The sequence below is a fragment of the Marmota monax genome, unplaced genomic scaffold, assembly GCF_021218885.2.
Source record: "Marmota monax isolate L192 unplaced genomic scaffold, Marmota_monax_Labrador192_F-V1.1 WCK01_AAM20220418_F8-fsc00125, whole genome shotgun sequence".
Lineage (NCBI taxonomy): Eukaryota > Metazoa > Chordata > Mammalia > Rodentia > Sciuridae > Marmota > Marmota monax.
In genome coordinates this window covers 6,091,398-6,117,572 of record NW_026695235.1, presented here as the reverse complement: position 1 = coordinate 6,117,572, position 26,175 = coordinate 6,091,398, and the positions used below count along the sequence as shown (strand labels likewise).

The 26,175-nt window shown below is 35.7% G+C and overlaps 1 protein-coding gene across 1 annotated transcript in view; it reads right to left on the bottom strand.

Moving 5' to 3' along the window:
- Positions 1 to 26,175, bottom strand: part of Morc3 (MORC family CW-type zinc finger 3) — a 48,258-nt gene that overhangs the window by 8,751 nt on the left and 13,332 nt on the right. Inside the window, exons 2-13 of the mRNA XM_058577242.1 lie at positions 21,250 to 21,322; positions 18,992 to 19,124; positions 18,015 to 18,228; positions 17,202 to 17,350; positions 15,629 to 15,776; positions 13,392 to 13,520; positions 13,060 to 13,179; positions 9,196 to 9,293; positions 4,561 to 4,665; positions 1,668 to 1,790; positions 1,489 to 1,563; positions 529 to 574 (exon numbers count right to left, since the gene is read on the bottom strand). Coding sequence (XP_058433225.1) covers positions 529 to 574; positions 1,489 to 1,563; positions 1,668 to 1,790; positions 4,561 to 4,665; positions 9,196 to 9,293; positions 13,060 to 13,179; positions 13,392 to 13,520; positions 15,629 to 15,776; positions 17,202 to 17,350; positions 18,015 to 18,228; positions 18,992 to 19,124; positions 21,250 to 21,322 — 1,413 coding nt within the window. The remainder of the gene's footprint in view (positions 1 to 528; positions 575 to 1,488; positions 1,564 to 1,667; positions 1,791 to 4,560; positions 4,666 to 9,195; positions 9,294 to 13,059; positions 13,180 to 13,391; positions 13,521 to 15,628; positions 15,777 to 17,201; positions 17,351 to 18,014; positions 18,229 to 18,991; positions 19,125 to 21,249; positions 21,323 to 26,175) is intronic.

Below are 26,175 nucleotides of genomic sequence, written 5' to 3'. Positions count from 1 at the left end.
TACATCTCCAGTCCTTTTTTAAAACTTTGAGACAAGATCTTATTAAATAGATGAGGCTGACCTTCTCCTGCCTCAGCCTCTGAGTAGCTGGGATTACAGTAAGATTCTTATAAATTATAAGACTTTGTTTTGCTTTTACTCAGATTATGCCCAACTAAATACAACCGAACAGTCTGAATGAGTTGCTTGGTTAAAAAGTTATAGAGTCAGAAAAGAGGGCACGGAGGGGTAGAAGGGGGAGGGGGAGGATTGTGAAATAAATAAACAATATTCCTTCAGTCTGTTACGAAAATCCAAAATTTAAAAGGCAATTATTGGGGCTGGGGTTGTGGCTCAGTGGTAGAACACTCGCCTAGCATGCGTGAGGCACTGAATTCAATCCTCAGCACCACATAAAGTAAAATAAAGACATTGTGTCCACCTGTAACTAAAAAAGTTAAAATTAAAAAAAAAAAAAAAGGCAATTATTGGTTAAAGCTATGTACTACCAAAATTAATCCACAGCTATGAAATGGAAAGCTTAATTACCCGTGGTATCACTTCTGGTTGTCTGATCCTGAATTTTTCTTTGTTGCTTTAAAAGAAAAGATGAAACATGAACATTTAAATTTACCTCATTATTACACCTCCATCCCATTTCCAAATGTTATACCTGCTCCTTCACTACCAATTACTCAGATATGTACACTAAACTTTGCTTTAATTTCATTATAATGAGCGGCAAACCCTTAGACAAGGGAATACTTTTTATATTTTTAATTAACTTTTAAACAAAACTTTGTATCCCTACAGACCTGAACTGCAAATCTTTAAACTAGAATATCACATAGGCTTCTAACTGGTTTCTTTAGTTCTAATATAGCTATTAAATTTAACTAAAGAACAGTACACCAGAAAGATTTTTAGTGAAGTCAGCTTCTGTGTACAGTAGTACATTAGCCTTAAGTTTTCCCATCTTATTTGCTCCACTTCCATTTTGCATTATTACCACTCACATATTTACTCTAATTAGGCTCTTACCCATCCTGCGAAGCCTATTATAAAAATGACCTTCTTCATGAAGTTTCATGACCTATTTCTACCCACCAGCTCTACAACCCCAGCTAGAAGACTCTCCTTAAGAGCTTCCTTACAATGTACCTTTCACAACACTCCCAAACTTCTAATTTGTAATACACACACATCACCTTCTCTGTTAAGACTGTTAGTTCCTAAGGGTAATGTGTTCACTTACAGTTCATGTACAGTTCAAAATGATCAAAATACTTCATTTAACTTATAAATAGGATAGCAATACCACCAAGTGATGAAGAAAAAGATGTTCACAGCACAAACTTAAGGAAAAAAAGTGCTTGATATTATGCATTCCATATCATCTTTTTTAGTTATACTAGCTTTGCCTTGGGGGAAACATCAATTAATGCTGCCAAACATTGCTACTTATGATTTAAGCATCATATCCTCACCAGACATGAATACAGCACTTACTTCTTTTTGTAGGTTTTTTCATAAGTGGGATGTACCAAATCTTCATCTTCAGGTTCTTCTGGAACGTCACAGTTTCTAGACAGAAATCAAATAGGAATAACATGTCACCAGTGCCTATTCATACATATTAAAAAGCACTTTCTGCCTTTTCAAAAAGGGTACTACCAACTATATGGTACCTGAACTGTGGGTCAGGGTTATTGGAGCAATACCATTTTTCTGGAAGTTGATCTATCCCATCTGGTAATTTTCGCCACTTCAGACAGGAATCACATTGAACCCACATTTGATCAGGACGTTTCCTGTAACAAAACAAAACCAACACTGTAGGAATACAGACCCCTGGGCTGGGATTGTGGCTCAGTGGTAGACAACTTGCCTAGCATGTGTGAGGCCTTGGTTCAATCCTCAGCACCACATATAAATAATAAAAAGGCATTCTGTCCATCTACTACTAAAAAAACTTTTAGAATTTAAAAAATATAAAAAAGGAAAGAAATATAGACCCTTAAGGACTTCATTTGATTTTTATATTATTTCTAGCACAAAATGTCTAGTCACTGAACTCTTTTCCTGAAAAATCTGTGACATAGCTATTATTATTATACATATTTAAAAAAAATAATGATATTGGCTATCTCCAAAAAGTTAATTTGAACAATTTGAACAAAACAATTTCACTATCTTGTTTAATAACATACTATTAAATTTGTTTGATGATAATACCAACTTAAAAAATTACAAATGCCTTGTGAAATTTACATTAAGTTAGCATCTAGGACTGAGGTTGTAGCTCTGTGGTAGAGCCCTTGCCTAGCATGTGTGAGGCCCTGGGTTTGAGTTTTAGCATCACATACAAATAAAGCAAAATAAAGTTCTATTGACAACTAAAAAGAATTAAAAAAAAAAAAAAGTTAACATGTACAGTATTGAATCTATCTATAGTTTATTTATTAGCACAGTAAAACTCCCAAGTATAAAAAACAAAGAAACTACAGTTCTATAATTTAACCAATTTTATGTTGTGTGTTCTTTTGCTTTCTTATGTAATTATAGCATGTTTCTGAATTTGTCAAAATGTAAAAAAATTTGACATATAATATTGTACTTTTCTTTTTATGGAAGTTCATAGACTGCCTTTATTTTTTTTATCTTTTTTTTTAAGAGCGAGAAAAAGAGAGAATTTTTTAATATTTATTTTTTAGTTTTCGGCTTTCGGCAGACACAATATCTTTGTTTGTATGTGGTGCTGAGGATCGAACCCGGGCCGCACGCATGCCAGGCGAGCGTGCTACCACTTGAGCCACATCTCCAGCCCCTTGCCTTTATATTTTTCTCATTGAAAATTACAAGTTCTATAAATAAGTTATGCAGACCCAGCTATTGCCCTTCTCGGACTATTCCCTGAAGACCTTAAAAGAGCATACTATAGGGATACTGCTACATCGATGTTCATAGCAGCACAATTCACAATAGCTAGACTGTGGAACCAACCTAGATGCCCTTCAATAGATGAATGGATTAAAAAATGTGGCATTTATACACAATGGAGTATTACTCAGCACTAAAAATTGACAAAATCATGGAATTTGCAGGGAAATGGATGGCATTAGAGCAGATTATGCTAAGTGAAGCTAGCCAATCCCTAAAAAACAAATGCCAAATGTCTTCTTTGATATAAGGAGAGCAACTAAAAACAGAGCAGGGAGGAAGAGCATGAGAAAAAGATTAACATTAAACAGGGACGAGAGGTGGGAGGGAAAGGGAGAGAGAAGGGAAATTGCATGGAAATGGAAGGAGACCCTCATTGTTATACAAAATTACATAAGAGGATGTGAGGGGAAAGGGAAAAAAAATCAAGGGAGAGAAATGAATTACAGTAGATGGGGTAGAGAGAGAAGATGGGAGGGGAGGGGAGGGGAGGGGAGGGGGGATAGTAGAGGATAGGAAAGACAGCAGAATACAATAGTCACTAGAATGGCAATACGTAAAAACGTGGATGTGTAACCGATGTGATTCTGCAATCTGTATACGGGGTAAAAATGGGAGTTCATAACCCACTTGAATCAAATGTATGAAATATGATATGTCAAGAGCTTTGTAATATTTTGAACAACCAATAAAAAAAAAAGTTATGCAGACCCATTTTAACATATTAAGACATCACCATAATGTCAATAACATTTTTAATCTAGTTTTTAAAAAACAGGAAGGGGAGAGTCTGTGTTTGGCATACACAAGATCCTAGAGTAAATCCCTAGCACCAAAACCAAAGGATAAAAATTCATTTTATAGGGCCTGGGGATATAGCTCAGTTGGTAGAGTGCTTGCCTTGCATGCACAAGGTCCTGGGTTTGATCCCAGAACCACAAAAAAAAAAAAAAAACACCTCATTTATATTGGTATACAAAACTTCAAAATAGTCCAGAAGTTTATGAAGTAAAAAGCTTTTCTTTCAGGAGATCACCTCTGTTAATTTTTTGAATCATGGAAAAAATTTTCCATGTTTATGAAAATAGAGATGTGTATATGTATGCTCAAAAAAAAAAAAAAGTGGGGAGGGAATTTATACACTGAGCTGCATCTTTATTGTTTTTCATTACATCTGGGATATCTTTCCTTATTGATACATATAGATATTACTCATTTGTTTACAGGATTGTTAATATATGATATGTGTTATTAAGTGCTTGTCAGGCATCATACTGTTAATACTTTATACATAAGCAGAACCAGAATCTGTACTTGTTTGGGTTTAGATTCATGCTCATAATGTTTACACTAGACCACTGTTTTTTCAAACTATAAAATGTAACTTGTTATGATTATGAAATCCATTTAATGTGTTGAGATTTGCATTTTAAAATGAAATAAGATATAAGCATGTATCATATAGATGGGTGAATACTGGTACGGGGTTCGATCTTAACACCACATAAAAAAAATAAAGGCGTTGAGTCTATATACAACTAAAAAAATTTTAAAAAGAGTTTGTGAAACAGTACAATCACTTTATTCTCCAATACCACATCTTGACAACAGAGTGAGCTGGTACTTTTTAAATGTACTTACTGTATATCTTCAACTGGCAAATTTAAAGGATATTCTGAATTTTTCTTCACTTTCATTTCATTCCAGTAATCATTCAACTTTTCTCCTAGTGCTGTTATTGTAAGTCTTTAAAAAGCAAAATTATAAAATCAAGAAAAAGCATAATAAAGATTTAATTTTTTCAAATACAAGAGAAAATGTAAATGATCTAAAAATCATTACATGGCCACCGTGAAAAGAAAAGATATCCAGAATATATGACTAATAAAGAACATTCAAAGTAATGCCAAGTTCCTATAAGAACTTTTTGTAAGTTCCTAGGAAAGAGAGAGGATCATCTTGGAAATAATACATAAAACAGTTAAAGAGCCCAGGGTACAATCCGTAGGAGAACATTTGCCTAGTAAGTGTGAGATTCTGGGCTGGATCCCCATTCATTATAAAAAATAATAAGCAAACAAACAAAATACTAGTGCACTAGGCCCTCCGTTCAGAGGTATATTGTAAAGTAATAACTGGGAGACTACCAGAGGCTCCCTTCATTTCAATCCCAACCAAATTCAATTCAAATTAGAACTCAAAACTTTTTTTAAAATATCTTATTTTTGTTTATTTATTCATTTATTTATTTATGTGGTGCTAAGGATCAAGCCCAGGGCCTCATGCACGAGGGGCAAGCACTCCACCACTGAGCTACAACTCCAGCCCCTCTTTTCTTTTTTTGATACCAGGAATTGAACTCAAGGACACTGCGCCACTAAGCCACATCCCTAGCCCTATTTTGTATTTTATTTAGAGATAGAGTCTCATTGAGTTGCTTAACACCTCACAGTTGCTAAGGCCAGATTTGAACTTAGGATCCTCCTGCCCTAGCCCTCCCAAGCTGCTGTGATTACAGACATGCGCCATGGCGCCTGGCAAAACTTTTGATTTATGAAAAGTACTCATCACTACCAGCAAAAAAAATATTAATACTTCAAAAGATCTTTTTTTTTTAGTTGTAGATGGACACATGCTTTATTTTGTTTACTTATTTTATGTGGTATTGGGGATCAAACCCAGGGCCTCACACATACTAGACAAGTGCTACAGTGAGCTACAATCCCAGCCCATCTTCAAAAGATCTTATACTTTACAATGAAGACTTTCACTTTTCCCACAATAAGACATTAATAAATTCATGAAACCAAGACAAAGGCCACAACTAAATAATTAATTATTCATTAAACAACTACTGTAAGAGAAACCACAAAGAACTTAGATACAAATAATACAACATTTTGAATTTTTTAAGTTTTTAAAAATCAGGATTTCATATTTTACACTCTGGCAGGTTAACATTAGGTAGAAACCACTTCGTAACCTACCCAACTCACCATGGCATCACATTCTAAGTCTAAATGAGAATGTATCACCCCTCCCAAACCTGCTCCTCTCCTCATATCCCTTGACTCAATCTCATCTTTTTCTCATTCCCTGTATTCCCCAGCCTGTGAGTCATTACTCATTTTTGCAAGGTCATAAGGTGTGCACTGATACTCACTTAATAGTTTAACAGCTTTCAAAAACAATTAAGGGGGGGGCACTGTGGCTCAGCAGTAGAGCACTGGGGTTGTGGCTCAGCGGTAGAGCACTCACCTAGCATGTGCGAGGCCCTGGGTTTGCTCCTCAGCACCACATAAAAATAAATAAAATAAAGGTATTGTGTCCAACTACAAAAATAAACTAAAAAATAAATATTAAAAAATAAAATTAAAAAAAAAACAATAATAAACCATTTCCACAGATAGGATTTTTTTTTGGGGGGGGGGGGGGTGCTGTGTATCCCAGAGGTGCCCTACCACTAAGCAATATCCCAGTCCTTTTAATTGTAAGACAGGACCTATGTTGCCCATATTGGCCTTGAATTTGCTGGGATTACAGATGTATGCCACCTTCTGCGTGGGACTGGTGATTTAACAGAGTTCTAACTGCTCTATATTTTGCCAACATTAGTTATGTCTTTTTCATTTTGCCCAAGAGGAGCAACACTTTTGGGGTTCTGATTTGAAAACATGCCTTACTGGGCTAGGGTATTCCTCAGTTGTAGAGCTCTTGTCTAGCATGAGTGAGGCCCTGGGTTCCATCCATAGCATCACTTACGCCTACGCGCCCCCAAAAACATCAAAACACAAACAAAACCAAAAACCCACATGACATTTTTGTTTTTCTCATTCAGGTTGAAAAAATCATCTAGAATTGACTTTCATTTAAGTTAAGGTTCCTTTTGTCCATATGGAAGCCAAGTGACCCAGCAGTTTTTAGAAAGATGATCATTTTTCCATTACACAATGATGTAATCTTTGAGATAAATCAGGTCACAAGATGCATAGAAAATAAAAGTCCCTAAACTATCTATCCTATCACTAACACCAGACTTCCTTACTTACTACAACTTTGTAATAAATTAATATCTAGTAGCATTTAAGCACATGTAAGTCCTCCTGCTTTGCTGTTCTTGAAATGACTGTCTTAGGTAGCTTTAATCCTCCCAAATTCTCACAAAGAATTTATAATAAGACTTTTAATATCAACACCATCACATATATGGCAAGATTTAAAAAAATTAAATGGTTTAATTCATTTAATCATTTTAGAGAAAAACTTATTTTGTAATTTTCAGCCCTCCAATTTTTTTTTTTTAATTTTTTAGTTGTAGATGATCACAATACCTTCAGTTATTTATTTTTATGTGGTCCTGGGGATTGAACCTAGTGCCTCACACATGCTAGGCGATTGCTCTATCACTAAGCTTCACAACTCCAGCCCTTCAGCCCTCCAATTTTTAACTCTGGTATACATACTTATTTACTTCTTAAATTTCTTTCTACATTATTTTACAGTTTGCAAGTCAAAGGTTTTTGCATGTTTTGAAATTTTTATATATTTGATACAATCAACACTAGATAATGAATTTACTTCTACCTTTTTAATCCTTTTCGTTTTAGTTTTCATTTATTCTTCCTACCTTGAACTAACTACTATTTCAAAAACAATGGTGAAGAGCTGATATCCTCATCCCATTCCCATTTTTTAGAAGAAAGTTGGCAATAACAATTCACCATTAGAAATAATGTTTGCTGCTGGGTGCACACCTGTAATCCCAGCAGCTGGGGAGGCTGAAGCAGGAGGATCATGAGTTCAAAGCCTCAACTTACCGAGGTACTAAGCAACTCAGTGAGACCCTGTCTCTAAATAAAATAAAAAATAGGGCTGGGGATGTGGCTCAGAGGTCGAGTACCCCTAAGTTCAATCCCCAGTACGAAAAAAAAAAAAAAAAAATCAAGGTGATGAATTATACTGATTCTTGAATATTAAAACTGCACATGCTGGGCTGGGGTTGTGGCTCAGTGGTAGAATGCTCGCCTAGCATGCACGAGCACTGGGTTCGATCCTCAGCACCAATAAATGTAAAATAAAGATATTGTGTCCACCTACAACCAAAAAATAAATATTAAAAAATAATACACATGCTATCTTCAGATACAGCTCACTTGGTTTTAATGGTATCTTTTTTACATGTCACTGGATTGTATGCTATTATTTTCAGATTTTATAACTAATTATAATTGACTAATTTTAATTAAGATGAGAGATTGATATACATTTCCTTTCTTATAATGTCTTGAGCTTATTGTCCAGATTATGTGACCTTAGGATATCTTTAGAAGAGTTTGTGTATGACTGATACTACTTCTTCCTTAAATGTTTGAATTTAATATATGGGAATTTTTCTAAGCAATGATTCAATTTCAAAGGAGTATGTCCATAAAAATAGTGAAAACTTGTTCAAGCTATCCTTTCAATGTTTTTATGCCTATAGGACCTACAGTATCTTCCTTTTCACTTTCCATACTGATGATTCATATGTTCTTATTTTTTTCCCTTAGTCTTGCCAGATACTTATAGATTCTGTTAATCTTATTAAACAACAATCATTTGACTTTTTGATTATAACATTATTTGTTTATTGTTTTTCAGCTCCAAATCCCATCCATGTTCTGTACTCTGCTGTTGTTTGGGTGGAGCACTGTACTCACAGAGGAGCTAGAGCTGTGGCTTCAGGCCATGCTTCTCCCACTAACAGCCCACTCCAGCAACACCAGGCACCTTCTAGAGATCAGGAATGGCCAGGCCTTCTTGATACCTACTTAAAATTATTGAATTCTTATTTTGACTGTGGTGGTGTTGTTAATTTTTGATTTTTGGTTTTTTGGGGGGGGTGGTGCTGGGGATTGAATCCAGGGCCTTAGGCATGCTAGGCAAATACTCTACCAACTGAGCTATATCCCCAGCCCCTCACTTATTTTGTAAATATTTTCAAAACTTTCTCCTCATCTAAATTTCTTGCCATAACATGGATATTTTTACATTTCACTTTACAAAATTAATACTACATTATAGAACTTTCAGGTAAATGGGTGGGTGAGGTGCTTACACAGAAAAGGCATTTAGCTATTTTCTTCCATCCTATAAATTCTAATCCATTCCAAGTGTATTCTACTATCTTTACTGATGAGATCTACTTCTGTGATTCATAAAAAATAAAGAAAATCCCGGATTTCTTAGTAATCCATTTCCAAAAATCTCAGTCAATAATTTAAATATGTAACATACCTGTACTCATTAGTATAGTCAAAATCTTGCTTATTATGAGTTGGCTTAAGGAAGTTACATTCTATAATTCCAACTACTCCAACACCCATGTTGTTTGCCTGAAAATAATAAAATAAAATCAGCACATTAAGCATAACACATTGTGCTCAAAGTACTCTTAAAGATTCAAAATTTGTTTTTAAAAAATCATTAATCTATACTCACATGAGTCTCATGAAATTTAGACTGAATATTTTCATTTTTATTTTATTTTTCTGGGAGTTAATTACTAAATGTATTAAAGCTTTTCTCTAAATGCATTCCAACTATACGTTTATACAAGTATTATCATCGCCAAATTTATACAAGGAAAAAAGAACTACCACAACCAGGATGCAATTTCTTTTTCTTTTCCTTTTTTTTTTTTTAAAAGAGAGAGAGAGAGAGAGAATCTTTAATATTTATTTATTTATTTTTAGTTTTCAGCGGACACAACATCTTTGTTTGTATGTGGTGCTGAGGATCGAACCCGGGCTGCATGCATGCCAGGCGAGCATGCCACCGCTTGAGCCACATCTCCAGCCCAGGATGCAATTTCTTAAGACAGGAGAAACAAGAGGTAACTCATTAAAAAAAAAGAAGAAGTATCTCATCTCAGTATCTGCAATGCCTAGCAAAAATTCTGGCATATATAGTCTGTGAAGTCCTCAGTCCCAGCATTTGGGAGACTGAGACAGGAGGATAACAGAGAAACCCCATGTCAAACAAAAACAAAAATAAAAATGTAACCAGTTGCCAATATGATGAAATAAAAACTTAGGTCACTTGCACCAGTTATTTGGGGCAGACGGGGGTGTAACCAGGGATTGAACTCAGAGGCACTCAACTACTGAGCCACATCTCCATCCCTATTTTGTATTTTCTTTAGAGACAGGGTCTGAGTTTCTTAATGCCTTGCTTTTGCTGAGGCTGGCTTTGAACTCATAATCCTCCTGCCTCAGCCTCCCGAGCTGCTGGGATTACAGGCACACATCACCATGCCCAGCACACCAGTTATTTTTTGAAACTATACTAGCTAAAATTAATCAATTCAAATTAACTGTTGAATTCTGATATTTACATGCTATTAACAAGTATATTTTGTTCACAATTATAGCTTATTTCTGAGTCTACTTACAAATGGAAATGGAAGAATATGTAACTTATAAAATAAAAATTTTTGTAAAGTTATTAATTAAACCATGTAAATCTAATCACAATTCTGCTCTGTTCAGAGCCATCAGTGGGGTCTAAGGATGTGGCTCAGTGATTTGCCTAGCATGCATGAGACCCTGGATTTGAGCCCTAGTACAGTCAATAGTGGAGACAGGCAAGGTATTGCATGCCTGTAATCCTAGCTTTGAGAATTAAAGCAGGAAGACCACAACTTCAAAGGTCAGCCTAGGCAACTTAGCGAGACCCTTTCTCAAAAATAAATTTTTTTAAAAAGTGGTGAGGGAAGGGGGTTTGGAGAAAGGGTTCTGTGGTAGAGAACTTGCCTAACATGTATAAAACCCTGGGTTCAATCCCTACTGCCACAAAAAATCCAAACAACAACAAAAAACATCAATGGTTCTTCATTTCAGACCACCAGTAAACCACGGTCATAACAAGACCCCTTTCATTTGTAGTTCTTGTCATCCTTCTTTCCAGCTTCATCTTCCTGTCTTTCCAATTACTTTGTTCCCCAATTACAATATGGTTCAGCCACACAAGTTGTTCTTCATGATGTTACACTCTCAGAAACTTCTTCCCCTTCCTTTGCAGAAGCTTGCTCTGCCTGGAGAGCCCTTCCCAGACTTTATAAGGCAGTGAAGTCAATGGAGACATCTCATCATCAGTCTTCAGAAAGACTTTTTGATGGTCTAAGGATATTCCTCAAACTGAGCTGAGGGCATGCTCTGTGCCTCATCATAATTTTCTGCTCAACACCTAGCATGGTAAGTCTGAGCATCTGCATTTTGGCCCACTCCACCATCTGGTAAAGACAAACATTAAATGTTTGTTCTAAAAGCCTAATTTTACAAGGTAAAACTGAACGCTGAACTAGAAACTAGAAACTGTACATGATGCAAAAAAAATTTATTTTTGTGGTGTTGGGGACTGAACCTTGTACATGCGAGGCAAGCACTGTACCAACTTGAGCTATATCCCCAGCCTCCATGATGCAAATTTAACTGTGTTTGCAAAATGGGCCCTGTATCCTATGAAGTAAAATTCATAAATGACAAAAGAAAAAGAATTTATATTCTATAGCAGATAGATTATTTTTTTGAATCCCAAAGCACTAGAGAAATAAGGCATATTATCAAAAATGCATTTCTAACTACCAATGAAATTTATTAACTTAAATAGCACATTATAGAATATTCCTAGCAACTAGTATTTTAATTGCAAATGAAAATTAGCATTTTAAGTAAATGTCATTTATATCTCATATCACAATTGCCAGATTTCTGCATTAATTTTCAAATGAAATTAACAATTACAAAGAAAAGCCCAACAAAGTTTTCACATACTTCTGCAAAAATGCTACTATTCTGGGCTCATGCCATGAAAATAGGTGAAGCAGAGTTCCAACCTATTCAAATAGCATTCAAGATAAATCCACATGATTATACTGTGTAGAGCTTACAACATTCTACAAAGGATTTAGAATAAAGATGAACAGAAAACAAAAAACAGAGAACTAAAAAAAAAAAAAAAGAGGGGCTGGGGATGTGGCTCAAGCGGTAGCGCGGTCGTCTGGCATGCGTGCGGCCCGGGTTCGATTCTCAGCACCACATACCAACAAAGATGTTGTGTATGCCGATAACTAAATAAATATTTAAAAAAAGTAAAAAATAAAAAAAGAGCTAGCCTTTTTGTGTATAAGGCAGACTCTCACTAATTTGCTTAGGCTGGCCTAAAACTTGTGATCCTCCCGTCTCAGCCTCTTGAGTTGCTGGGATTACAGGGGTGCAGCACCACCCCAGCAAAATATACACCTAGCCTGAAAAACTTTTTTCCCCGGGTGCGGAGGTGCATGCCTGTAATCCCAGCAGCTCCCGAGGCAGCATCAGCAAAAGCAAGGCACTAAGCAACCCAGTGAGACTCTGTCTCTAAATAAAATACAAAATAGGGCTGGGGGGAAGTGGCTCAGTGGCCAAGTGCCCCTGAGTTCAATCCCAAGTACCCCACCCCCCAAATATTTTTTTAACAAAGTTGATTTTTAGAATTATTTTCATTATTGAGTTTCTACAAACCTCAAATTATTGAATTCGTAGAAAATGCTACACACACACCCTAAAAAATGCCTATGTAAATATGTACAGGACAGACAGACATAGTGAACTAGCTCATCATCTTAACGTGAATTCTACAACAATGGAAATTTTTTAAGAGGACAGTCCCAATATATTTAGGAATTATCTCCTAAAAAGATATAGCCTATCAGATACTATTTTTCAGGCTATTTCAGTCAACATTAATAAAATCTAACCAGTGTCATTCCAGTAAGAAAAAAATCACTGATCCCATATCAAATGCAGGCAAAAGAAGGGCATCTATGGCTGAGATCCACACTCACTGTTAGATCTTAGGCAAACTGCACATCCTATTTATTAGCCCCAATTTTCTTATCTATAAAGTAGGGGCAAAATAAATATCCTAACTCCCCTTACAGGACTGTTCAGGATCAAATGAGAAATTAATACAAAATTAAAATGTAATACTAATATTATTTTTAAGAGACTGGCGTCTAAAAATCATGAGCAAAACCACTATAAAATAATTTTGCCTTTATCCCAATAACATTATTCTAATTTTTATTAAAAATAGACCATTCTTTTAAAATATAAAGCTTACCCTTAGCTGACATCCAACTTTTTCATAAGCTTTGATGAGTCTATTTCTGTGATACATCATTATGCCATAATGATCTTTATTTCTGCAGTTGAATCCAAAAGTAATTCTCACTGTTTTAGTCTTAAAATGTTAAGGAAAATTCTGAGAAGAAAAAAAACACACCTCACTCTCCTCAAATCACTGTTTCATTTTAATGAACTCTGAAGTGCATAAAGAAGGGAAAAGTTGAAAAGAATTAGAATCCCTATCAAGGAAAAAAAAAAAAGGAAAAAGGGGCAAAGGAGTGCATGCTTGATTGACATGCCTATACAGCGTCAAACAATAAAGGATACTAAAAATTTAGGTCGATAAACATCACGTTCAATGTAGGCAAGACTCTTCGAAACTAGCTGTGTCTTCACTTTCTGTCCACGTAAGATTATCTGCATTCTTGGCTTTAAATATAATATACTGCAGTAAGCCTTAAAAGAAACATAACAATATTGGTACTTTCTAAATAATTATCTACAGGTTTATTCAACATTATTTTGATGTAGCTTTAAACAGAAAGTTATCGCCTTGCTTTAAGAACAGACATACCACCATTTCAGTAAAATAATACATATTGTAGAGCTGGAGGTATATAACTCAATGGTAAACCATGTATTTATCAGCATATACAAGGCCCCTGAATTAAGTCCCCAGAGTCAAAAAATAGTAACAGCAATAACATAGATTTCAAAGCGGTACAATTATTCTAATTTGATTATTTTCACTAAACTGTGGTCAGAAAAAATGATACGGAGATAACAATCCAATGACCTAAAATTCAAAAATAAAATAATGAGCAGGATCTAATATAATTCAGAGAAAATTATATAGGCTTGACAAGTAAAAAATTCTAAATAATGCACCAATGCATAAGCAGAACAGAGAAATATGGCGCTTTTTCAAAACTGAGCTATGGTCAAAGTATGTTTTCAGTTCTTAATATATAAATGTTGAGATACTTAATAAATCTGACCAAACTTCAGACCTAAAACATGTTACAACATGATCTATATTTTTTTATTCTTAAGTTTTAGGTAGACACAATATCTTTATTTTATGTTTATGTGGTGCTGAGGATCGAACCCATGTGCCTAGCGCATGCTAGGCAAGCACTTTACCACTGAGCCACAACCCCAGCCCCTACAACATGATCTTCTGAAACCTGTAACAGAAACCTCAGATGGAAATACATGAGTAACTCACAAAGAAAAGATGAAAGCTTCAATACAAACCTAACTGACCATTTCTTTTTTTCCCTAATTCCCAAGTTCAAAAGAAGTGGTGTTTGTCATTTATAAAATTCATTAATAGCTCAGTTGGTAGAATGTTTGCCTCTTACACAAGACCCTGGGTTCAATCCCCAATACACACACAAACATACACACACACACACACACACACACACGATTAACATCTTAAAATACTGTACGTCTAGTGTATTCAAATCAAATCCCCTGGCTGCCTCTGGATCTGGTTTATATTTGAGAAAGATTTTTTAAACAGCTATGGCATCCCACAGCAACAAGAATAATACATTTCAGATTACAGTAATTGATAGGTTTATAATTATGAAACCACATGGTAAAACATGTAAATGTCGAACAGATTCTCAGGTTCTAGTTACTACATAATTTTAACACATAAAATTTTAGCACATAAAAATATACCAAAAACATTATTATCATGTCTTATACTAAGAAATTTAATATTCTTATATAACACTGTTAAATTGAGATTTTCATTTCTTCAGTCTAGAAACATACCCATTTGTAGGCTGATGCTTGCCTTGCACGTGCTGGATTTTATCCCCAGCAACAAAACAAAACAAAACAAAACAAAAAAATCAAAGCCAGTTCTAAGGTCAAATCTCAAGAGATATTTATCATAAAACTATATTAATATATACTCTCTTCAGGATGATAATTAAGGTATAGTGAGTATTCTATAGTATTATAAAAATTGGTTTAGGGGCTGGGGTTGTGGCTCAGTGGTAGACCACTTGTCTCGCACATGCGAGGCCCTGGGTTCGATCCTCAGCACCACATAAAAATAAATAAATAAAATAAAGGTATTGTGTCCAACTACAACAAAAAAAATATTTTAAAAAAATGGTTTAAAACATTTTGGTATTTTTTGATAAAATAATCAGTACAGGCCTGGGGATATAGCTCAGTAGATAGAGTGCTTGCCTAGCATGCACAAGGCCCTGGGTTCAATCCCCAGCACCTCGAAAAAAAAATTAAAAAATCAGTACAGCCATCATAAAATATGCTGATTCCAACAACGTCAATTCAAAGAATCTAAGCACATAGTAAAAACTATTAAGCACTGTTAGATCTGATGATTTTGCAATTACAAGGTTTTCTAAGCAAATGAAACAACCAGTGGGTCAATGAAAACTTATATATCAGTTCTTTCTGCAATGCTTTCCTATAGACATCACTGCCAACCTTTAGAAAAACAGGGGGTACTGTAAGTCTGCTAATAATTCCTTTACTCCATGACTTTCTCATTTCCATGAAGAGAGCTGCATACATACCCTCAAGGAATAGTCACTCTCAGGGGCAATTTGGTCCATTCTTTCTTGCTTCTTGTACCCTTTCTTCCCCGATGCCTCATCTAAATCCTCAGGAATTCTGATGTCATATTTATCCTTTTCAAAATCAAACTCCGTCGCATTTTTGTAGCTGTAAAAGTAATTTTCAGAAAGCAGCAAAATTTAACTTCAGACAAGATAAGCATCAAATACTATCCTTAGGAAAAAAACAAAATAAACTCACACCCAGTAGACTTCATGAGAGGGACAAGTATAAAATAAAAGGAATTCCAAAGATTAGGGAAACTCTACCACTCACACATTGCTGGTGGCAATGTAAAACGATAAGAGAATTACGTTAGTGAAAAAAGCCAAAAGGTTTTACATTGTATGATTTCATTTATATAACACTATGTGAAATGAAAAAAAATTATAGAAAGGGGACAGAACAAAGATTGACAGTTATTAAGAAAATGTAGGTGTGGCTATAAAAAGGCAACATGAGGGATTCTGGTGATGATGAAAGTGTCCTCTACTTAGACTGCATCAATGACAATATCCTGCCACGATCAACAGCACTACTGTGAGATGTTACCATTAGGAAAACTGGGTATATGAGCTCTATTATTTCTTAGAACTGCACATGAAAATCTACAATGATCTTCTGAAACCTCTAACAGAAACCTCAGATGGAAATACATCTGAAAAAAGAAAAAAAAAATCCAGGAGGAAGGACGAGGAAGTAAAAGCAAGAAGAAAAAAAAAAGAAAAAGGAAATTCAATAAGTCAGAAAAGCACAAATTTTATTATTTATGACCCCCCCACACCATCAAAAAGCACACTTTTTTTTTCCCCTCAGTACTGGGGACTGAACCCAGGGGTGCTCTACCACTGAGCTACACCCCCGTCCTTTTTATTTTGAGACAGGGTCTTGCTGAGTTTGCTTAGGCTAGCCCGAACTTGTGATCCTACTGCCTCAGCCTCCCAAGTCACTGGTAGTTCAGGTGTACACCACCATGCCTGGCTCAAAGCAGTTTTAAAGTTCTTTAGACTTACTGCTATTTGTGCTTTATTCCTATGGTTCAGTATATCTTTAGATATCTCAATGAAACAAATTGTTCTTAAATTTTAAAGCTTTTATTTACAAATATTTTTATCCTTGAATGGATAAAGAATCATAAAGTTTAGCAACACACACACAAAAATCTCATCTATGATGCTAGATCATGCTTAGCTTTAATGGACAAAAATGGAAGATTTCTATAAGCTGAACTTGTTCCTGGGACTTTTGTCTTCTTCTTCTTCTTCTTTTTTTTTGAGAAGAGAGGCAGAATGGTTGAAAATAGAGTGCTAATGGAGATTGAGTGGCATAAACAGGAATTCTTTTCTAGTATTTCAAATTGAATCCAAAGTGACTTCAGTAAAATATCCTGAGAAAGATAAATCATTAACTATACCAAAATTACCTTTCCATGTATTTCTTCTTTGTGTAATAATGAATGTACTTAATGAAACCAACCGTAAACATGTACTTTACTTCCCAAATGGTCACCAACTAGCTGGGGTCTACATTTACCTTCTAAGATTCCAAATGATGATCCTTGTCCCCTTCTTACCCATAATAGCATCAAGTTCTGCCAGTAATTTCTGTTCCGTAGAAAACAGAGAATGTTCCAGAATCGCAGCAAGGCTTGCTTTTGATTCTGCTAAATTAATCATCTGACGTATGTCCTTGGTTAAAGACTCAGATCACCAACATGCTTTTCACAAATATAGTATGTAAACTAACTTTAATAAATAGCAGAAAAATATATTCTCAAGTATTTTCAAAATTTTAAAATGACAGTTTGATTTCAAATGAATATCAGAAAGGATAAAAATTAAGTTTATTAATATTATTACTAATTTAATTTAATGCCTTCCAATATTTCAATGTGTCAGAAAATTTTTCTAAAGTTATCTTGCTTTTCATAATCATTAGCAAAATTTTCAAGTCATACCACAGAAGTCTTTACTAATCCATAATAAACCTAAAATAAAAAGGAGAGCTATGGAAAAAGTTGTTTGTTTATTTTTATGGTGCTGGGGATCAAACCCAGGGTCTCACTCATGCTAGGTTCACAATAACCACTAAGTTATCCCCCCAGCCCTTGAAAATAATTTAACGTTAAATGTAACTACCTTAACATTCAGGATTTCCATAGCACAATTCCAATAAAGAGAACAAACCCTGAGCTTCAGGTGTAGGGTTAAAGGCAGTTGACACAGACAAAAACTGGAATAGGTGTGATTAAAAAACAAGAATCTGAAGAAAGGCAAAAGGGTAGAATGCTTCCCAATATTTTTTTCAGTTTCGCCACAGCTTCTATTTCAAAATCAAAAGGATATGGTGTTTGTTGAATGCCACTATTGGAACAACAACATGTTCTGCTTTTATGACTTCCAAGTAGGTCTGAGACAAGAAGCCCACACTCATGGTTTCTCCATTTTTGGTAAAAACTATTGCATCTTTACCCAAACGCATAGAACCTGACTTGAAGCCATTCCCATACAATCCAACCGGGACATGACCATTCATGGTGACTTTGTCACTGAAGCCAAAGCTAAAAGAAAAAGAAAAAATTTAAAAAATAAACACTCATAATCTTCAATTTTTTCAAATTCAGCAAGTATAATACCAAGTTAAAAAAGCCTGGGTCCAAATACTGGCCTCAGCTTCCTGACTATATCATCTTGGGCACTTACTTTTAATCTATCTTGATGTATCTTCCCATCTCTGAAGCAAAGGAAATCAAATCTATATCACAGGGGTGTAAGAATTACAGGTACTAATACAGGAGCTCGCTGCCGGCACATCCTGGTCAATTAGTTGGCCGAGTTATAATCTGGGGTCCTGGGACTTGAGATTTTACCCCATGAACCTCTTCCTCTAAGTGTTCATGATTCTCTTGTTCTCAGCAAGCCTACTGTGATATGATTAATGATGGGATCAACTAAACCTTTTGGCAGCATAACATTTAAGGGATAACAAAAGGCCTATGCTTCTAAATTTTTCTTCTACCCTGTATCTATACTACAGTCTGTTTCCATTTCAGACACATTTGATTCACACTGGCATCCTATTCTCTGATCCTATAGCCCAAGACCTTAGGACTACTTTATGCTGCTTTCTCAATCTCTCAATCTATTTAAAGTTAGCCCCCCATGGTAAGTTTTAATAGAAATATGGTCAGAAGGCAATCACTCACACCGAGTGTATGAAATTTCATGTTTAAAAAAACCAAAACAGGATACAAAGTATGACACATTGAATTTTTTAACTACTTAAAGCCTTGATCTTCAGATGTGTGGCACATTTTTACATACCTTAGCATTTTGTGTAATTTATCTGATGTCATACCGTTCCCATTATCAGTGAATGTCAAGCATATACAGTCATTTATCACTGTTTTGTCAATCCATATCTGTTTAGCATTCACATCAGGATCATAAGCATTATCTGGGACACAAAAGGTTTTGAGAAATTTTGAGTTTGCATTTTAAAGAACAATTAGAACAATCCTTTAACAAGCAACAGATTACCACATTTAGGACTACTTTAAAAGCTACAATTTTTAGGAATTCATAAGGTTTGGAAACAGGAAACTATATTCATTGTCTACTGCAGAATTAATCCTTTCTACAGCTCTTCATATTAAGTATAGAGCAAAGACTGGTACCTGTCACACTAAATTAGTGTAAAACATCACTGAACCCAGAGAAGATTAAGAGAAGGATCAGCCTGGCTATCATAAGGGAAACTGAGAATTGAGTGTCAACTAGCACTATGAATTAACATGGAAGGTACATAACATTTATTAAATAAATGAAAAGTCAATTCCATTTTCTGTTAAGCTACATATTCATATATATAAGCTACAGTCATAGCCCTTGTCAGTTTAACAAAAGTTTCTTTGGCTTTTATTTCTATTATTGTATATTTAACATCCTTGTTTAGCTCAACTCATTTCTCTTAGACCATGTAAGTATAAAGGAATACATTTAAAAACAAAAGTTTTTTTTAATATTTATTTTTTAGTTACAGGTGGACACAACATCTTTATTTTATTTTTATGTGGTGCTGAGGAACGGACCCAGTGCCTCATGTATAGTAGGCAAGCACTCTACCTCTGAGCCACGGCCCCAACCCAAGATTTTTTAATGGTACCAGAAATTAAATCAACTGGTGATTCATCTGAATATTCCTTAACCAATCAAAATATATTTTGAAGACCTTATTATAGGTATTATAGATATTTTCAATTATCTGCCTACAAAGCAGCCTAGAATTAAATAATCTTTTTACTTCCAACCCCTTCAAGATACTATTTTATTAAAAACTTAAAATGCTGGGCTGGGGAGTGTGGCTCAAGTGGTAGTGCACTCGCCTGGCATGCGTGCGGCCCAGGTTCGATCCTCAGCACCACATACAAACAAAAATGTTGTGTCCGCCGAAAACTAAAAAATAAATATTAAAATTCTCTCTCTCTCTCTAAAAAAAAAATTAAAAAAAAAAAAACTTAAAATGGGGTATACCCCAAACAGTGCCATGAAAGTCATGGGAAGCAGGATGCCATAAAAATAAGAACTACAATGTTAAAGCAAACCCACTCCAAGAATTGGGGCGGGGGGGGGGGATCACCCAAATACATGTGTTAGTTGGAATACTTGGAAAAACCTAACTATAACAAAGAAAAGTGCTTGTTCAAAAAGTCCTTCTTTTCCTTGCACATGGATCCTTCCTTGATAAGGAATTTAATTATACCTAAGAATAAAGTGTCCTTTTACTATATTTTTAAAACATATACTAAAATCCTAAAAAATATTCATCTGCATGAATCATGACCCCATAATGCAAATCTGACTGCAACCCTGCCTCTTTTAATGTTCATTACAACACTATTAAAATAAAATCCTAGATGGATGTGGTAGTTCACGTCTATAATCCAGTGACTAGGAAGGCTGAGGCAGAAGGACTGCAGGTTCGAGGCCAGTCTCAACAATTTAGTGAGACCTTTTCTCAAAACAAAAACAGAGGGCCAAGAATGTAGCTTTGGGGTAGAGTGCTTGCTTGGCATGTACAAGGTTCTTGGTTCAAGCCCCATACAGCAAAACATATATACGTACGTACATACATATATAAAAATCCTTGACCCTGCTCATCCTATCTTTTGGATGAAGCAAGAATTTATTATCACAAATCTAACATATTAATCTTCGTAACACCAGAAAAACGAATCCATTCTATATATTATATACATTCTCTATTATATACTCAGTATATATTGAGAAGCATAATTCTCATTTTTAACTTTGATAATCAGAATGAAAATGTTTTCAATATAAACACTGTACAAACTTAGCAAATTGAATCCTAAATGTTATGAAATACTTGGGTAATATTATAAGGAAAATAAAACAGTGATTTTGACTCCCTTTTGCATAATTGTTATGCTAGGTAAGCCTTACTACTAATATTATTAAAGATAAAAATTTTTGAAGTACACTCGTATATTATTATTCAATAAAGTTTTAAAACTGTAAGTGCAAGCAACAGATAATATATGAAATGTCAATTTACATACCTATTAATTCAGCAACTGCACTGAATGGCCAAGTATGACTAGTAGAATTTGTATGTAAAAACTTCGGGCAAAGCTGAAACAAACCAATGATTCATGTAAATTAATTTAGATCTTACTTTTAAAAGAGAACAAAATCCAATATAATTTATTTGTCCTAGTGTTAAACAAACTGAGGCTGTACAAAAATGACTTAGCTCCAGGATATATCTGGGAAATACAACACAGAAGATTCTTGGAAACCAACTAAACAACTTACATATCAAGACTTGTTTCAAAACCCTTGCCTTCTTGTATCCATCCACAATGGCCCAATCCCCAATGGCTACCTACCTTAAAATGACTCAGCCAAGGTCCTAAAATCCTATAAACATCCTAATTGTCCTACTCTGAAACACAATTGTGTGGGAGAGGGTCTCCTTAGTGTACTGGATCTAATGAACTTGCTTCATGACACATTTTTCTGATGGTCTCTTGAACAGTCACTACTGGACCCTTTGACTTGGTTTATAACTCTTAGGTTCATTACAATTGTGTGACATTGGCACAGTATGCATCTAGAAATTCTTCGAACAATATCAAATATTAGTTCCAATGCAACAGACCATTCTTTTTTTTTTTTTTAAAGAGAGAGAGAGAGAGAGAGAATTTTAATATTTTATTTTTTAGTTATAGGAGGACACAACATCTTTGTTTGTATGTGGTGCTGAGGATCGAACCCGGGCCGCATGCATGCCAGGCGAGCACGCTACCTCTTGAGCCACATCCCCAGCCCCAACAACAGACCATTCTTATTCCAAGGCTTTTAAGTCTGATTTTATTCACAACTCCCAACCTCTTCAAGATACTATTTTATTAAAGAATATGTCGATTAACCTCATACTATAGTAACTCTCTTAATTTCCTGAATGATGTAGACAGCAAATGTATAAAAATGTACATATGGTTTTAAAAGGTTGAGGTTAAGGGGCTGGGATTGTGGTTCAGTGGGAGAGAGCTTGCCTCGCATGTGTGAGGCACAGGATTTGATCCGCAGCACCACATAAAATAAATAAATAAAGGTATTGTGTCCATCTACAACAACAACAAAAAATTTTTAAATCTTTTTTAAAAAAATAAAAGATTGAGGGGCTAGGGTTGTAGCTCAGTGGTACAGTGCTCACCTAGCATGCACGAGGCACTGGGTTTGAGCCTCAGCACCACATAAATGTAAAATAAAGATATTGTGTCTACCTAAAACTTAACAATAAATATTTTTAAATTTTTTTAAATAAATAAATAAATAATAAAAGGTTGAGGGTTGAAAATTTTACTATGCAGAGAATTTCCATACAATCTTTTTTGTGTTCATTTTGAACAAATTTACTCATATTTGAAGAAGAAAAACAAAAAGAATAGGGAGCACTATGGTAAGTGTTAAAGAGTTCCCCAAACTAGATTAAATCTAAAGCAAGCCAAGGACATTTACAATGCTCAGTTGCTGCCACCAGGTGTCAGAAAAAGGTCAATTTTTCCTTTGTCCACACTTGCTTTCAGATGATCCACAAAGTCCTCAGTACCACTCATTAGGTGAAATACTACACATTTGAAAAATCATATCCTGTAAAGACTGCTTTTCAAATTAGAAAACATGCATTTCGGACTTTCTACAGTATATGTTTATAAAATATGGAATATATATAATTAAGACTTTCTTAAGAACAATACCATAAATTTCTAAAGAAAATCAATTTCCAGATTTATATCTTGTACAAGAAGCTTTTTCTCAAATTAATCTACATGAGAACATGCCAGAGCTTAGATCTTTCAGTCCCAATTCTACCATTTATATAAGAATGAAACAACCTTCACCCATTCTAAATTTTACCCTGAGGCATGGCCTTGGGGTATAAAACTTCTGGATACCAAACAAAGAGACAAAGACTAGTTCAACCACCATAACCACCATGAGATCAGTCCTTCTATTTTTGCTCCATTTCATATATTCATAAGAAGTGAGGTCTAGAGTTAAAAAAGGTATTCAGAGCCAGGCGAGGGGGCACAGATGCCTGTAATCCCAGCAGCTGGGGAGGCACTTAGCAACTCAGCTAGACCATGTTTCTAATATATTTTTTTAAAAGGGCTGGGGATGTAGCTCAGCTAAGCACCCCTGGGGTTCAATCCCCAGTACCAAAAAAAAAAAAAAAAAAAATATTCTGGTCCATGCTACTATACTAGGAATTTAAATGTAAGGTAGAGTGTGATGGTAGGAATGTTAATTCTCACTTAATTCTTAAGAGATTCATATAAGCAAAGAGGAAAGCAGTAAAAAATGAATTCTACCTGGGCATGGTGGCACACACCTGTAATCCCAGCAGCTTGGGAGGCTGAGGCAGGAGAATCACTAGTTCAAAGCCAGCCTTAGGTTGCTAAAAGCAGTACATAAATTAAATATTTGTTTAAAAATATAAGCGATTAGAATAATGCCTGGAAGACAACAAATATTTTAAGTGTCTATTTAAAAACTATCTCTTTAGAAAGGAAAGTTACTAGCCAGGCCTGGTGGTATACACCTGTAATCCCATGGGCTCAGAATGTTGAAGGAGGACCTTAAGTTCAAAGCCAGCCCCAACAATTTAGCAAGGGCTAAGGAACTTAGTGAGATCCTGTCTCAAAATAAAAAATTTTTTAAAGGGTTGAGGATGTGACTCAGTGGTTAAGTGCCCTAAGGAAGGAAGGAAAGAAGGAATGGAGTGAGGGGAAGGAAAAGTACTACGGAATGAGACTGATCAAATTATGCTATTCACATGTACAAGTACAGCATAATGAACTCTACTATTATGCATAATTATAATGTACCAATAAAAATATATCCTTTTGGGCTGGGGTTGTGGCTCAGATGCAGACCACTTGCCTCACACATGAGAAGCATCAGGTTCAATCCTCAGCACCACATAAAAATAAATAAGCAATATAAAAATATTGTGTCCATGTATAACTAAAAAATATTTTTTAAAAAATATATCCTTTGAGAGCCACCGCCCGCACCTGCAAGGAAGGCAGACCTGTGACCGACCGGCAGAACAGGCCCAGAGGCCCGCCGGCGTGGTAGACACATCACCCCAATTGGAGGAGGGACAGAGTCGCCGCCCGCGCCTGCAAGGTAGGCAGACCTGCAACCGACCGGGAGAACAGGCCCAGCAGCCCGCCAGCGTGGTAGACACATCACCCCAACTGGAGGAAGGGCCCAGCTGCTACCCGCAAGGTAGGCAGACCGCACGTCCCGGAGAAGGGGCCCAATGGCCTGCCGGCCTAGTTGAAAGATCACCCCAATTGGAGGAGAGGCACAGCCGCCGCCTGCGCCTGCAAGGTAGGCAGACCTGCAACCTGGAGAACAGGCCCAGCGGCCTGAGAGCATGGTAGTCAGATCACCCCTATTGGAGGAGGGGCCCAGCCGTTGCCCGCAAGGTAGGCAGACCACGCGAAACAGAGAAGGGGCCCAGCGGCCCGCTGGCATGATAGACAGATCACCCCAATTGGAGGAGGAGCACAGCCGCCACCCGCGCCTTCACGGGAGACTTTGCAACTATACAAGAGCAATATAAATATATAGGGGGAAAATTCAATAACACAACAGTTTCACCAAGCAGAAAGAAACGCGAGCAGTATGAAAAGACAAGGAAAGAAAGGACTACAAGCAATGCAGGTCAACTCAACTTCAGAAGAGGTAATATCTGCAGCAGATGGAATGTCAGATAAAGAATTCAGGATATACATGCTTCAGATGATCTAGAGTCTCAAGGAAGACATTAGACAGCAAAATCAGACAATGAAAGATCACTTCAACAATGAATTACACAAACAAATCCAAGAAGCAAAAGATCAACTATACAGGGAAATAGAGGTTATAAAAAACAAACAGAAATCCTAGAAATGCAGGAAGCAATAAACCAAATTAAAAACTCAAATGAGAATACTACCAGCAGAGTAGAACACTTAGAAGATAGAACATCAGACAATGAAGACAAAGTATTTCAACTTGAAAAGAACATAGACAGCTCAGCAAGACTCTTAAGAAACCATGAGCAGAACATCCAAGAAATATGGGATAACATAAAGAGACCAAACTTAAGAGTCACTGGGATACAGGAAGGTATAGAGGTCCAAACCAAAGGAATGAGCAATCTGTTCAACGAAATAATGCGAGAAAACTTCCCAGACTTGAAGAATGAGACAGAATCCCAGGACAGCGAATGTGCAAAATCATAAGAGATCCACACCTAGACACATTATAATGAAGATGCCCAACAAACAGAATAAGGAGAGAATTTTAAAAGCTACAAGAGAAAGGAAGCAGATTACATTTAGGGGTAAACCAATCAGAATAACAGCTGATCTTTCAAAACAGACTCTGAAAGCTAGAAGATCCTGGAACAACATATTTCAAACACTGAAAGAAAATGGGTTCCAACCAAGAATTGTGTATCCAGCGAAATTAAGCTTCAGGATGGAAGATGAAATTAAAAACTTCCACGATAAACAAAAGTTAAAAGAATTTGCAGTTAGAAAACTCTCTTCAAAACATCCTCAGAAAAACATCACAGGAAGAGGAAATGGAAAATAACAATGAAAACCAACAGTGGGAGGTAGTACAGTAAAGGGAAAAAATAATCAAAGAGGAAAAACAAACCATGTTAAGTAACATAAATAAACAAATATGGCTGGAAGAACAATCCATATCTCAATAATAACCCTAAATGTTAATGGCTTAAACTCACCAATTAAGAGACACAAGCTAGTAGAATAGTAGAATGGATCAAAAAAAAAGATCCAACAATATGCTGCCTACAGGAGATGCATTTGATAGGAAAAGACATACATAGACTGAAGGTGAAAGGTTGGGAAAAATCATATCACTCATATGGACTTCGGAAACAAGCAGGAGTGTCC